The 15411-nt window shown below is 42.8% G+C and overlaps 3 protein-coding genes across 4 annotated transcripts in view; 1 reads left to right on the top strand and 2 right to left on the bottom strand.

Moving 5' to 3' along the window:
* Positions 1 to 290: 290 nt before the first annotated feature.
* ccdc78 (coiled-coil domain containing 78) lies at positions 291 to 13564 on the bottom strand. The gene is made up of 14 exons (XM_071392223.1): positions 13384 to 13564; positions 13061 to 13192; positions 12852 to 12938; positions 12315 to 12686; positions 12098 to 12148; positions 11107 to 11195; positions 10702 to 10780; positions 10423 to 10548; positions 9974 to 10179; positions 1505 to 1679; positions 1274 to 1317; positions 1106 to 1187; positions 836 to 936; positions 291 to 617 (listed from the first exon to the last, which is right to left on the bottom strand). Exons 1-14 carry the CDS (start codon positions 13453 to 13455, stop codon positions 476 to 478), a joined length of 1758 nt encoding a protein of 585 aa, XP_071248324.1. The 5' UTR covers positions 13456 to 13564; the 3' UTR covers positions 291 to 475.
* Positions 13565 to 13684: 120 nt separating this feature from the next.
* Positions 13685 to 14485, top strand: LOC139570389 (dynein light chain Tctex-type protein 2). The gene has a single exon (XM_071392225.1). The coding sequence runs from the start codon at positions 13857 to 13859 to the stop codon at positions 14364 to 14366; it is 510 nt and encodes a 169-aa protein (XP_071248326.1). The 5' UTR covers positions 13685 to 13856; the 3' UTR covers positions 14367 to 14485.
* Positions 14486 to 14536: 51 nt separating this feature from the next.
* ift140 (intraflagellar transport 140 homolog (Chlamydomonas)) overlaps positions 14537 to 15411 on the bottom strand; it is a 47896-nt gene continuing 47021 nt past the window's right edge. For both annotated transcript variants that reach the window (XM_071392221.1, XM_071392222.1), the window contains one exon: positions 14537 to 15404. In XM_071392221.1, coding sequence (XP_071248322.1) covers positions 15192 to 15404 — 213 coding nt within the window. In that variant the 3' untranslated portion in view covers positions 14537 to 15191. The remainder of the gene's footprint in view (positions 15405 to 15411) is intronic.

Here is a 15411-nt window from a genome sequence, read left to right as displayed (position 1 = left end):
CTGCTGAACTCCCTCTGCATCGTTATCATTGAGATCATGATGTTCCTCTGTAACTCAGGTAGAACCACCATTAAGATTCTCTCTGCTTCAACTATGGCCTCTTCTTCATAGTTCTCCCTCATCTCCTGCCTGTTTCTCTCTTCCCTTTCCCTCTTCTCATTCTCTCAATTTCCTCTAATCTATCAGTTCCTATTACAATATGATAGTAAAGTAACAAGATTTTTAAGCTCTAACCTAAATGAGTATGAGACGTTTGTAAAGGATAAATACAATATTACAGTCATGTTGATGAAGTGAGGAACGGTTATTTTATAAATGATAATAAAAAGCAATACTGAAACAAATGCCTTTCCATGGAGTCCATTATTATGTCATAGTAGCCAATCATGTTATTCTTTGAGGAATATTCTGACTGGCACAGATTTCATACATATGGTTAGATACCAAAGCAAGGGTTCATGTGTTGTTTAGTTTTTTAGGGGGGTGGAAGATCATATTTCATAGCTTGGATTCCTGATCGAGCGATGGATTGGCGGGGTTTGGGAGCCTCAGCTCTGTGGGCAAGCCCCGTCTCCAGACCCAGCAGTCTACGCAGCTGTGTGATCTCCTGCTTGTACCTGTAGAGAGGAACAACGCTCATCTGAACACCCTTTACTCAGACTCTAGTAATCCTTAAATCCAGATGTCAGTACCCTGCCACTTTATTAAGTAGTGCACTTAATGAACTCAGTAGCTATGGGAGAATATGTCAGGTACATTTATGAGATCTGAGTATCAAAACGGAATAGACAATACAGACATCATGTCTTAATGAATCCAAAATGGGTGTTGTTACCTGCCCAGGTGCTTGTCAACATACTCCTGCAGCTCTAACAGCTGCTCCTCGGCAACTGTTGCCCTGGTGATGAGCTGGGCACGCTCCCTCTCATGGCCCTCCTGTTTGGACAACAGGAATGTTTCCATTTCAACTTAACTTAGGTCATAGAAACAGATTATTTTGTTGTAGTGTTATAACAATTTGATTCTTAGAAGAGAAGTTAATATGGGAGGGTAAAGCAGTGGACTCATATCTCTGATTTGTGTAAGTAGAGGGGTATGTTATTACCTGAGTAGAGTTGGTGATCTCCCGTAGCTGTTTCCTAATATCAGTCCAGGCCTCTTCAGATATCTGCCCTGATTTTCCAGAACTGTACAAGGTTAGAGAATTATTTATGGTCTAACTCATTCATATATTTGATTATTATTTTATGTCATTTTGAAAGATATTACTCACTCCTGAAAGTTGACTGTTTGAATAGGTCTAGTGACGACAGCCACCTAAAAAAAAAAGGTACAAATCAATGAATGATCAAGTCATTTCAAAATTTGACTGAGCAACAACAATTAAACAAACCCCCCATAAAATGCAACATGCAGCCTATATTTAGGAACGTGACAAAAGACAAAACACAATAAACATGGTCTAGAATACTCAGTCTAAAATCAGTCTTGTCAGTATAACTACAGGCTTCTGAGCCTCTCGGAGCTGGCCCTCCAGCCTGGCCTTGTCCTGGCGTAGGAGCTGGAGCTCCCTTTCTGTCTCTCCTCTCAGCTCACTGGGCTCCAGGCTGAAGTGGGCCTCAGGGGGTCCGGGGTCCAAGCCACTCTCTGGCTGGGACAGGACCTGTTCCCTCTGCACCCTGACACACATACAGAGGAAAGAGTGCTGGCTGAAGGTGTTTGGCATTGTGAAGTCATAGTCATTTGGGGGCTATTAGTTTCTAGATTGCGGAAGTGGGACCAGTTTATGAAGAGTGATAGTGTGAAAAGATTATAGAGGAGATAGAAAGTCAAGGGAAAGACAAGGTAATAGAGAATGGAGTGGCTGTTTGACCGGATTCTCGGGACGCCTCCGATAGCTAAACAACCATACCTTCTGCGCATGTGCTAGTTCGGCTGCCAAGAGGTGGAACAGGCTACTGTGGCGAATTGCAATGATGTGCTGTAGATCAAATTGTTTGGTGTTGCATGATCATTGAGAAGCGAATTAACAGGGATTTTGCCCCAATGCAATGTGTAGACAGAGCTAGGCTACATGTTCCATGTGATGTTGTCATATAGGCTAAATGTGTTTGGTTTCACATTTAGGATAAGGATATTGCAAAAAAATTATGTGTGCATCAAGCTTATGCTTGTGCAACTGCAATATTCTTAGTTAAGATGATGCTTTTTTATTGTCACTTGTGGATGTGTTGTCTCACAACTTTACCCATACACTCTGTCCACAAGCATTCTGTTGAACGCAGAATGAGGGAGAGATCATTGTGTTGTTTTGGAAAGTTTTGAAAGTCTATTGAAGTTGTGTTACTAGCCATCTGCCTTTTGAGTTTGGTGGCCGCAACGCGGTTGGCATCAGTTGCTGGGACCACTAATATCTATCTGTCCAGATATCCTGCCGTCCAAGACCGGGTCTGAGGAGCTGCTTGGCGTAGCAGCTAATCTAGTTGCTAGCTAGCTGCCTATCAAGCTAGCGGAGTTTTCTTGAGGGCTTGAACGCAGCCCGCAATGCGGTTAGCTATTGTGGCTGGGACCTCCGATTGTCCCGGGCTTGTGGTTGTCTGGATCCCTGCTGTTTGTTGTTGTTGTTTCCAATCTTCCCTGCAACCTGCGCTGTCTGGAACTTCGAATAACAGCGTAACCTACGTTGCTACATTGACAAAGACCAAAGCCGGCGGGAGTACCATTGAGGACAGTGGTGTCTCTCTATCACAAGTGAAGAATCTTTTAAATGAACAAATCATTTTACAAGCAGTTGGTACAACAAGAAAACAGCTTCAAGTGTTGTGTTCAAATACTGGTGGAGTCAACTAATAAAATAATGGACGACCTGACCAGAGAGGTCCAGGACCTGAAGAACAGTTTGCAGTTCTCTCGATGAGTTTAAATAGGAAAACGGCAAGATGACAGCAATCTGTAAGTCATTAAGAGAGGACAGCCATTCTGTATGATAATCCATGATAACAATGACAAAGAATCAAGGCAGAACAACATGGTTGTGGACAGAATTGCCACGAGACCTGGAAAAACCACCACCGGCCAAGGTGACAGGCCCAGGCCGACTTTGGTCAAGTTCCTGAGGTTAAAGGACAAAGTAGCTGTTCTGGAAAGACCCAAGAACTTGAGAGGAATGTACATCTTCCTCAACGAAGACCATCCTGAAGCTGTGTGCCAGAAGAGGAAATAACTTACCCCAGCCATGAAAGCTGCAAGAGCGCATGGGGACATTGCTTACATCCGCTATGACAGGCTCACTATCCACCCTCCATCCCAAAAGCATGGAAGGGATGAGAGAGCCAAGCCTAAGGGTTCATAGCTTCACCCACACAGCACACACACACCAACTGATTAATGGACTGTTGAATGTATATATTTTTCTCATGCTTTGTTTGCTCTTTTCCATATTATGTCTCTCTGATAAGCTACCCAGGAAAGGGCTGAAAATAGCCCATATTAAAAAAAATGAAATCAATAACTTGCTAACATCAGATAACATGAATATATTCGTCACTCACTTAGATAATTAATTTGTTGATACAGCAGTAGCAATACAAGGATATAACATCTATAGAAGAGACAGGAATGCTTATGGGGGAGGTGTTGCTGTATATATTGTAACGCTCGTCGTTAGGTGGAAGAGAGGAGGACCAAATCGCAGCGTGGTACGTTTCCATATTTATTTGAACACTTATAAACACGAACAAAACAATAAACAGAATGAAACCAACGACGCTACAGACCTGAACATGTGAACCTAGTGAAAACAAAGAACGCAATGAACAGGAACAATCACCCACAAATAAACAGTGAACACAGCCTACCTAAATATGGTTCCCAATCAGAGACAACGTAAAACACCTGCCTCTGATTGAGAACCATATCAGGCCAATCAGACACACCTAAACCAATGAGACACAAAACATAGAATATACCCACCCAGCTCACGTCCTGACCAACTAAACAAAGACTAAACAAAGGAAATAAGGTCAGGAACGTGACATATATTCAAAGCCATATCCCTGTACTGGTTAGAGACGATCTTATGTAAAGTGTCATTGAAGTGTTGTGGTTGCAGGTTCACCTGTCACATCTATAGCAACACCCCTATTGGGGTGTTGCTATAGGCCACCAAGTGCTAACAGTTAGTATCTAAATAATGTGTGAAATAATTGATAGTGTATGTGATGTAAACAGAGAGGTCTTCTTTCTTGGGGACCTGAATATTGACTGGTTTTCATCAAGCTGTCCGCTCAGTAGGAAACTTCTCACTGTAACCAGTGCCTGTTATCTGGTTCAGGTTATTAACTTGTTATGGGTACCGTCCCACCTGGCCAACATCCGGTGAAATTGCAGAGCGCCAAATTCAAAATACAGAAATACTCATAATAAACATTCATAAAATATACAAGTGTTATACATCGGCTTAAAGATGAACTTCTTGTTAATCCAGCTGCTGTGTCAGATTTCAAAAAGGCTTTACGGCGAAAGCATACCATGCGATTATCTGAGGACAGTGCCCAGCTTACAAAAGCATACAAACATTTTACAGCCAAGTGGAAGTCACAAAAGTCAGAAATAGCGATAAAATGAATCACTTACCTTTGATGATCTTCTAACAAGACTCCCTGTTACACAATAAATGTTTGTTTTGTTCGATAAAGTCCCTTTTTTATGTCCCAAAAACTCTGTTTTGTTGGCGCGTTTTGGTCAGTAATCGACTGGCTCCAGGGCGGTCAAAACACGCAGACGAATACATCCTAATAGTACCGGTAAAGTTCGTCGAAACATGTCAAACGATGTTTATAATTAATCCTCAGGTTGTCTATTGTCTAAATAATAAATAATATTTCAACCGGACAATAGCGTTTTCAATAGAAAGGAAAAACAACGAACGGGGCGCTCACGGTCACGCGCCCAATCCAGCTCTGCATACTTCCCCTGTCCACTGACCTAAAGGTATTTTTACTCGTCGTTTTTCAAGCCTGAAAGCATGTCTAAAGACTGTTGACATCTAGTGGAAGCCATAGGAACTGCAATCTGGGCCCTAACCCATAACATAGTCAATAGGCATTCAATGGAAAACAACACATTAAAAAAAATCCCACTTCCTGGATGGATTTTCCTCGGGTTTTCGCCTGCCATATCAGTTCTGTTATACTCACAGACATTATTTTTAACCGTTTTAGAAACTTCAGAGTGTTTTCTATCCAATACTACCATGCATATGCATATCCTAGCTTCTGGGCCTGAGTAACAGGCAGTTTACTTTGGGCACGTTTGCCCAAACTTCAAAATACTGCCCCCTACCCAAGATAGGTTAATCAACATACCAGGGCGATTACATACAGTACACTACAGGAACAAGATCATCAAAATATATTGATCACATTTTTACTAATACTGTAGATGTCCCACTCCTCCTCTCTGGCGCTCATTGTCGGCAGTTTACTCATTATTACGAACAACTCACCATCATTACACGTATCTGCACCTCATGAGACTTACCTGGACTCCATCACCTTCCTGATAACCTCCCCTATATCTGGCACTCCCTTTGGTTCTTTCCTCAGGCATTATTGTTTCTGTTTATATGTTTAAATGTTTGTACGCTACTCGTGTTTGTTGTTTTGTTTCTTATTTATTAAATTCACTCCCTGAACTTGCTTCCCGATTATTAGCGTGCATGTTACACTAAAGCTGTATTGGACACCCATTAGATGCAGTGATCACAATATAGTGGCTATATCCAGGAAAGCCAAAGTGCCAAAAGCTTGGCCTAAAATAGTGAATAAGAAACCATACAAAATATTTAGTTGTGACTTATGTAGAATATGTAAAAAAAAATACTTGTTTGTCTGTGATAAATAAAGAGCACCAGTCACTGCACTTGATGAATTTATGGAATTGCTTCTTCCAATTATTGATAAACATGCACCTGTTAAAAAACTGACTGTTAGAACTGTTAACGCTCCATGGATTGATGAAAATCTGTATGGTTGAAAGATGGGGCAAAAGGAGTGGCAAATACGTCTGGCTGCACATCTGACTTACTGCAATTTGAGAAATTATGTGACTAAACTCAACAAAAAGAAGAAGAAAATGTATTATGAAGCCAAGATCAATGATATACAGAATGATGGAGAAAACAAACTTGAGTACTTTGAATTAAATTAAGGTCAGAAAGACAAATTCAACTCAATCTTTCATCAAATCAGATGGCTTATTCATCACAAAACCATTTGATGCTGCAAATTATTTTAATGATTACTTCATTGGCAAAGTGGGCAAACTTAGGCAGGAAATGCCAACAAAGAAGTTAGTTACTTTAAGGAGCAGTTCTCTCTCTGTGGGTCTAACCCCAAGAAGTTCTGGAAAACGGTTAAAGACCTGGAGAATAAACCCTCCTCCTCACAGCTACCCATGTCCCTTAATGTGGTTGAAGCACATGGCTAAGCTCTTTAAATCACCACTTCATTAAGTCAGGATTCCTATTTGACTCAGCCATGCCTCCTTGCCCGTCCAACATTTCCTCATCTCCCACACCTTCTAATGCGACTAGCCCCGATGATCCTCCCTCTTTTCCCCCTGCCCCACTACAAAGTTTCTCCCTGCAGGCGGACACTGAGTCCGGGGTGCTAAAGGAGCTACTTAAACTTGACCCCAAAAACACATCTGGGCCAGATGGTTTAGACCCTTTCTTCTTTAAGGTTGCTTCCCCTATAAATCGCCAAGCCTGTCTCTCCTATCTGGGGAGGTTCCCATTGCTTGGAAGGCAGCCACGGTTAGTCCTTTATTTAAAGGGGGAGATCAAGCTGATCCTAACTGTTATAGGCCTATTTCTATTTTGCCCTGTTTATCAAAAGTGTTGGAAAAACTTGTCAATCAACTGACTGGCTTTCTTGATGTCTATAGTATTCTCTCTGGTATGCAATCTGGTTTCCGCTCAGGTTATGGATGTGTCACTGCAATCTTAAAAGGTCCTCAATGATGTCACCATTGCCCTTGATTCTAAGCAATGTTGTGCTGCTATTTTTATTTACTTGGCCAAAGCTTTTGATACGGTAGACCATTTAATTCTTGTGGGCTGGCTAAGGAGTAGTGGTGTCTCTGAGGGGTCTTTGGCCTGATTTGCTAACTACCTCTCTCAAAGAGTGCAGTGTATAAAGTCAGAAAATCTGCTGTCTCAGCCACTGCCTGTCACCAAGGGTATACCCCAAGGCTCGATCCTAGGCCCCACACTCTTCTCAATTTACATCAACAACATAGCTCAGGCAGTAGGAAGCTCTCTCATCCATTTATATGCAGATGATACAGTCTTATACTCAACTGGCCCCTCCCCGGATTTTGTGTTAAACGCTCTACAACAAAGCTTTCTTAATGTCCAACAAGCTTTCTCTGCCCTTAACCTTGTTCTGAAAACCTCCAAAACAAAGGTCATGTGGTTTGGTAAGAAGAATGCCCCTCTCCCCACAGGTGTGATTACTACCTCTGAGGGTTTAGAGCTTGAGGTAGTCACCTCATAAGGGTACATGGGAGTATGGCTAGACGGCACACAGTCCTTCTTTCAGCACATATCAAAGCTGCAGGCTAAAGTAAAATCTAGACTTGGTTTCCTCTATCATAATCGCTCCTCTTTCACCCCCAGTTGCCAAACTAACCCTGATTCAGATGACCATCCTACCCATGCTAGATTATGGAGACGTAATTTATAGATAGGCAAGTAAGGGTGCTCTCAAGCGGCTAGATGTTCTTTACCATTCAGCCATCAGATTTCCCCACCAATGCTCCTTATAGGACACATCACTATACTCCTATGTAAACTGGTCATCTCTGTATACCCTGCGCAAGACCCACTGGTTGTTGCTTATTTATAAAACCCTCTTAGGCCTCACTCCTCCCTATCAGAGAAATCTACTGCAGCCCTTATCCTCCACATACAACACCCATTCTGCCAGTCACATTCTGTTAAAAGGTCCCCAAAGTGCACACATCCCTGAGTCGCTCGTCTTTTCAGTTCGCTGCAGCTAGCGGCTGGAACGAGCTGCAACAAACACTCAAACTGGACAGTTTTATCTCAATCTCTTCATTCAAAGACTCAATCATGGACACTCTTACTGACAATTGTGGCTGCTTTGCGTGATGTATTGGTGTCTCTACCTTCTTGCCCTTTGTGCTATTGTCTGTGCCCAACAATGTGTGTACCCTGTTTTGTGCTGCTACCATGTTGTTGTCATGCTGTGTTGTTACCATGCTGTGTTGTCATGTGTTGCTGCCATGCTGTGTTGTCATGTGTTGCTGCCATGCTGTGTTGTCATCTTAGGTCTCTATGTAGTGTTGTCTCTCTTGTCATGATGTGTGTTTTGTCCTATATTTTTATTTATTTGTATTCCCAGCCCCCATCCCCGCAGGAGGCCTTTAGGTAGGCCGTCATTGTAAAAAATGATTTGTTCTTAACTGAGTTGCCTAGTTAAATAAAGGTTAAATAAAAAAATGACAAACCTCCTGGCATTGACAACTTAGATGGAAAGCTACTGAGGATGGTAGCTGACTCTATAGCCACTCCTATCTGTCACATTTTTAATCTGAGCCTAGAGGAAAGTATTTGTCCTCAGGCCTGGAGGGAAGGCAAAGTCATTCTGCTCCCCAAGAATGGTAAAGCAGCCTTTACTGATTCTAACAGCAGACCTATCAGCTTGCTGCCAGCTCTTAGCAAACTGTTGGAAAAAATGGTGTTTGACCACATACAATGCAATTTCTCTGTAAACAAATTAACAACAGACTTTCAGCATGCTTATAGAGAAGGGCACTCAACATGTACTGCACTGACACAAATGACTGATTGTTTAAAAGAAATTGATAATAAGAAGATTGTGGTAGCTGTACTGTTAGATTTCTGTGCAGCCTTTGATATTATAGACCATTATCTGCCATATCGTGGATTCAGATCTATCTAACATAACTCAGAGGGTTTTCTTTAATGGAAGCTTCTCCAATGTCAAACATTTAAAGTGTGGTGTACCGCAGGGCAGCTCTCTAGGCCCTATACTCTTTTTACCCATAGAGCCCCACAGTGGAGGTGTCATAATACCCATAAAACCTAGCTGTCAAACAGGGAAATGGTTCCAATCATTTCCCCACCATAAATGTTTCCCATAAGGAAATTAAAAAACACAAAAAATAAGGGCTGTGTTTTGTGTAGGCTTACCCTGGCATGACGTTTTGATAACCATGTAAATCTCTCTCGGACGAGGTGACTTTTAATAATATATTCGGCTGACTCTGGTAATGAATGGTGTGGCTGTTGAACAAGTTAAGGAGACTAAATTACTTGGTGTTACCTTAGATTGTAAACTGTCATGGTCAAAACAACAACGCCTCTCCCCAATGTGACCTACTTGTTGTGTGTATGTACTGACGTATGTGTAACTGATAGATACATTTTAACATGTACTGTGTGTGTATGTAAATTATAAAGTATTTTGTCTGTAACGTATTTTCCATTATGTGTCGGACCCCAGTAAAACTAGCTGTCACCATTGGCGTCTGCTAATGGGGATCCTAATAAATCAAATCAAACAACAGACAGAGAAGGTTTTAGCTACACACAAAAAAACAATTTGGGGGAGATGCTCGTTCAAATCGCCGCAGGGTTTTTTCAGCTTTTTAGAAATGTGTGCATTAAAAAAACACATGCACAGAACGTGATAGGTTTGTTTAGCTCTGGGGAAGAGGTGTCCTGGGGGGCGGGAGTGGAACAGGGTGGTTAGATCCGGTCACGCAGCCTCGGCCAATAGAGAATGACCACGGAGAGATGGGTTGGGGGTCAAGTTTCCTAATAACACACACAAACCTAACCAAGGATGACAGGACCATCCATGTGGTATACACATTGAGTAAATCACAGAAATACAACATGGAGGGCATGAGAGGGGCTAACCTGTATGCGATAAGCAGGGCTTGGTGGTTCTTAGTGAGCCTCTGCAGTCTCTTCTTGTAGGAGCGTGCGGCAGAGGCTAGCTGCTCCTCTCTAGCCCTGTAGGAGGAGCGCACCTCTTGGAGCATGCTGTCCACGAAGCCCCTCATCTTCACCTTCTCTGGGGGGCCCTTCACCCCCCTCCCCTCCGCCAGACCATCCACATACTCCTGGAGACAAGAGGCAAAGACCAAAATAGATTCCACAGCATGGGTGGTGTGGGTTCACTTTGATAACTGTGGTGTGGTAGGAGTTGGGGACTAGTGGTAGTGGGTTAGGAAGGACGTGGGGTAGGAAAATGGGGATCTTTCTGTCTGTATATGTCTAGGCTGCGAATCCCGGCATCTGTTTTACTGTGCATAATGTATGTGTAGCCTACCTGTGTGCATGCATCTGTCTTAGTGTGTACTCACAGCTAGGTCCTGTAGGTAGCGCCCCAGTTTGGCACGGTACTCCTCATTCAGTTCCTTCACCTGCATTTGTAGCTTAGAGTTATCTTCCTCCACCTCCTTCAGCTGGCTCTGAGAGCTCAACATGGCCTGAATAGGAACACACACACACACAAAATAAATTCAAATTTTTACAGAGCATCAAGTTGCAGATTCAGATTGATTAATGGCAAATCCAAAGACAATTATGGTATAAAACGATAATTTGGGTAGACCAGACACATGTGACGCGCTCTTTTGTACCGCACTCTGTTCGGCTAGTTTCTGACGGGTATAGCAGATGGCTCTCTTCTTCTCTTGTTGCTCCTTGCCCATTGCCACCCTGAAGACCCATCATATAAGAAAAAACATGTCAGAGACCACATACCAGACGAGACCACATCACAAAAAAGAATCCCAAATTGTAGCGTGGACCACAGTGAAACAGAAACCAAATCAAACAGAAGACCACAAAGCAGACGTGGGCTACAGTGGCTAACGTGAACAGCCTGAGACAAGTTAGAGAAGTTGATGACTGAAAAATGAAGGATAATGACAAGATGCCTTGTTTCCTCAGTCACTACTGTTTATAGTAGCCAGAGAGGCTATTGCAGGTCCAGGGTTTTGATGTAAAGACATGTGAGACTAGACTAGTGTCTCTCTACTCACACTTTCTCCTCCAGTCTGTGCTGCTGCTCTTCATAGCTCTTCTTCATCTGCTCCAGCATGTCTTTGATCACATCCTGGTTCCCAAGCAGCTATGTCAGACATTGAAAAAAAGGATGTGAATATTGACTGGCTATCAGAGTCATATATTGTAGCAGGCTCAAGGGGGTGGGGTTTCTTCGTCACCAAGTTCAATAACCAAACATGCACACGAAGCACAACTAGAATACAAATGGGAAATGTATTATGGAGATTTGCACACTGTGGGAAAGGGGGGAATTCAGCAACCATTTCACAATCCGTTCTCGTTGTCCGTTCCATTCTCCAGGGGTAATCCTAAAACTCGGGTCCTCAACCAAACTGGTTCGGTACACAGTGAGGGTAATCAGACAGTCCAGCTCACAACAGGTAATCACACAGATCATTCTCTCTTCTCACACTCTATAGCACACGTTTCCCTCTCAGTCCTCCTCCTGTTTGTGCAGCCCGCTTCCTCTTTTATCCCCAAGCACTCCATGGCTTAATGATCCACAGGCTTGCCTCGTTGGGGCATATAGAGAGAGTTGGGCCAATGCGGTTTCTGTCAATGTTCCGAGAGTGCCACTTTCTCCTCCCATAGCTGTTGCTAAGTGATCATTGACGCTTCTGTGTTGTGTGGTTCATTTTTGATAGTTTTCTAAACCTATGAAGATGTACAGTGAAAGCAGATCTGTTGACACCACAACACAGTACAGACTTAGATACACATTATTCCAAATGCTAATCAATAAAAATGTCTGTTCAATTCGCTGATCTTTTTTGCCGTTTTGAAACCTGGCCGAGATCTCTATATACCATGGCTCTGTTGACTATTTATGATAAACTGATCAGATGTGAAACTGTTAGGCACTATTCAGTTTTCACTTACATAATAACACACTTGCACTCAGTTGCATTAGGTTAAAAGTATTACTGACATTCATACATGACTTGTTGTGTTCAGAGATATACTCACACTCTTCTCCATAGATTTACGTTCTTGGTCCAACATAGCCAGGTCCTCTGGCTGTGATGAGAAGAACAAATTTGAGCAATGAGGAAGTTATATAGCCACATTGGTATTAGACCAGAAGTTATTAGATTATTTTTGTGTGCCTTATAGGAAATGTATTTTGACATATTTCTGTGGCTGGTAATTGTCATTGTGGAAATGAACCAAAGCTCCCTCTCACCATTATTCTATTGTGAGACATACGGCTGACCAGCGCCCGCACCCTGTCCAGCTCCTGAGCAGCCTGCCCATAGACACCACCCTCTGTAGAGGCCCTAACACGCTGCTGCTGTTCCTCTGTCTGCCTGAAGAGGTCATCACGAGCCTGGGCCAGCCCAAGCAGCTCAGCGCTCAGCTCGTCATTCTGGACCACCTCCCTATCGTGGGCCTCAGTCAGAGCCAGGTAGTTCCTCTTCAGGGTCACATATTCCTCTGTGAGGTCACTTCCTGTCCTCTCTGCCACCTGTAGGCGGGCAGTGACAGACTGGAGCTCCCTGCAGAGCCTATCCCTCTCCATCTCCATCTCCACCACCACCCCTTCCTGGGATAGGATCTGAGGAGGGAAGGGTGAGGTGGGTGAGATACTAGAGTACTATCTGTGCATCAGGGTTGGGATCATTTCAATTAAGGTGAGTAATGACTATGTAGGGCCCAGGTGGGTAAAGTAGGGCCCAGAGATCTGTAATGACTATGTAATACATATTAATTTGAGCATCACCTTTATTTTCAGGTCAAAAATGTCCTTTTCATACTGCTCCCTCACTTTGTTGGTCTGTATATGTACCTCGACAAGCTCCTTGGATATCTGACGGATAAAGGGATATAATAGGATAAATATTTCAGTTAACAAAAAGACAAGAGGTCTGTCTACATCCTAAATAAGTGATTGATAGATATCCAAATACAATGTAGTCTCATATATCCTACCTTCAGTTTCTCCTCTTCGCTTGAGACCAGTTTGGAAGAGAGGTCAGTCTTGGAGCCTGCAAGATAGCCCAACCTGCTCTCAAGGTAGCCCAGTTTGGTAAAGTGGCTTTCATTTTTGTCACGGAGCTGGACCTACATTGGTTGTATATTTGTATTATTTTTAAACAATGAAGACTTTGTTATATACATTTTTCAGGAACACAAGCCATAGGCCTACTGAAGATATTAAGCTTGATGCAACTATAAGGTAACCTTGCAGGTTCATGTTTAAAGTTTGACCAAAATAGGCCAGTTTAAAAGGATAGTCAAAGTAAATGACTTACATTTTCATCTGTCAAACAACGAATTTTGTCCTGTAGTTCATTTAAAGACGAACGGTTGTCCCTTAAGTCCATGTTTCTAATACCAAACAAATGAATTATCCCAAGTTCCAGAGTTAGGAGAAAGTTTCTTGTATCTACAACATTGGTTGTTGCTATGGACCCTAAACTTGCCCCTGGCCGAAATAGACAACATTAAAAACAGTTTTTCGACGAATAGGAGCTATATTTATCAAATGTAATGGATTGTATGTATTTGTTAATGTTTTAGATTTTTTTTATTTAGTCTCAAATAGTTCAAAGCTCACAGCCTTTGAGAAAGTCTGAGCACGAGCGGGGTCTCACGACACTGTGTCCGAGTCGCGCAATGACAGTTGGAACAGCTGATTAAAACATTCACAACTCGCCGCACCACCTGAATTGTTTACCTGTTCTTGAAAATACACTTGTTTTTGACTTCCAAACGTTTTCCAGAAATGTCTGAGCGTCGGGGTAGCATTATGAAGGGGATTCACAAAGATAGCCATACTGACAGGCTCCGAGGGTCAACCATGGACATTGAAATGCATGACGACGACGACTCCCACCCTGTGAAACGAGGGTCTTCAGTTTGGAAATCAGGGTTCAAAGGGAAACTAGCCAACACCTACAGGTTGGGACCAAAGCAGAAGTTTCTTCCCCATTTGATTCAGAAGAAAGGCGAGGAGTTGATGAACCAAGCATTCGGTGAGCTGGCCTACGACCACGACAACTGTCGAGATGTGGCTGATAAAGTGGCTGCAGATATCCTGGCGTTCTGCAAGGAGCAGGTTTTCGACCGCTACAGATACGTGGCCAGGGTGGTCGTCGGCGACAAGAAAGGCCAGACAGTGAAGATAGCAAGCCGTACCCTGTGGGATGATGAAAAGGACAACTTTCTGACTCTCAACTTTGAGAACAGACACCTTTTCGCTGTTGGCATGGTTTTTGCCATTTATTTCGAGTGACAATGGGCAATGTGAAAGGCAGATGGCAATTTATCTCTACCTGCCAATAAATGAATGAGATGTCAAGTTTTTGTGAATACATTTTTTTTGTAGACAAAATAAAACAACAGTATCAGTGACCATCTGTGTGTTTCTGACGTGTGTATGTGGGTTTGTTGGCATCACCCAAGAAAGGTATAAACATTTTATTTAAAAATTGTAAAATACTGTACAGATTACTTTACAAAATATCTCAAAGATTTCAATTTAACTCACAGAAATGTACAAAACACTATCAATACACACGACACAAACCACATTCAGTTGAAATGTACAAACTCTGACCACAAATACAAAATGCATTTCAGGTAAAGAAAACATTGGTGTTTCAATTTCAGGACGGTTTAGGTCCAAGATGCACACAACTTTCAGATCCAAAGGCGGCTTTATTTTGCGTTGAAAGAGAACATTCTGCATAAGGCAAAAAGCTAAACGGCATCAGCAGAACAAATATTGTATAGTTGTGCAAGGTATAGCAATGTTTTTTTCTTTCTGTCAAATGGAAGTAGAGGCTTATTAGTGTAAAAAATATCTGAAATCCAACTATTTGTATGGTAAATATATTTTGAATTTCATCTACCATAGATATACTCATAAAAAGTGTAATTGGTCTGAGTGATCCATCAGGTGTAACATTATACTCTCCACTGAGTATACTATCCATCCTCTTGGAGGGTGCAACGTGTTAGGTTTTTAACCCTGTATGAAATGGCCATAGAATCAGGCCGCTACAACAAAACCGTGCACACCCTCTTGCCCCACAAGACCAGGGTTGTGTCCCAGCCCTCAGTCCCCTTGGTGGGACACCAGGGCTTCGTCCTCCTCCACCTCGTCCTCCTCTCCCCCGCTGTCGCGTCGGTCTCCCCTGCCTGAGAGCTGCCCCCGGCCCAGGGGTACACCCACTGCCCTCTGCAGGGCATCCAGGCTGCCCTGGCTCACGTAGTAGCTGATGTTCAGAGAGGGCAGCAGCTTCTGCAGATCCTCCAGCTTGCGGTAGGCCTGCCGA

This window comes from Salvelinus alpinus, chromosome 3 (genome assembly GCF_045679555.1).
Source record: "Salvelinus alpinus chromosome 3, SLU_Salpinus.1, whole genome shotgun sequence".
NCBI classification, from domain to species: Eukaryota; Metazoa; Chordata; class Actinopteri; order Salmoniformes; family Salmonidae; genus Salvelinus; species Salvelinus alpinus.
Note: the sequence above shows the minus strand (reverse complement) of the source record. Positions and strands in the feature narration are given on the sequence as shown.

Coding starts and splice junctions, on each gene's coding strand:
- ccdc78 (XM_071392223.1), bottom strand. CDS start 13,455: ATGGACTTAAGGGACAACCGTTCGTCTTTAAATGAACTACAGGACAAA. Junction 12,149..12,314: donor TGTCTCACAATAGAATAATG/GTGAGAGGGAGC, acceptor TTCTCATCACAG/CCAGAGGACCTGGCTATGTT. Junction 10,549..10,701: donor AACTAGCCGAACAGAGTGCG/GTACAAAAGAGC, acceptor GTTCCTATTCAG/GCCATGTTGAGCTCTCAGAG.
- LOC139570389 (XM_071392225.1), top strand. CDS start 13,857: ATGTCTGAGCGTCGGGGTAGCATTATGAAGGGGATTCACAAAGATAGC.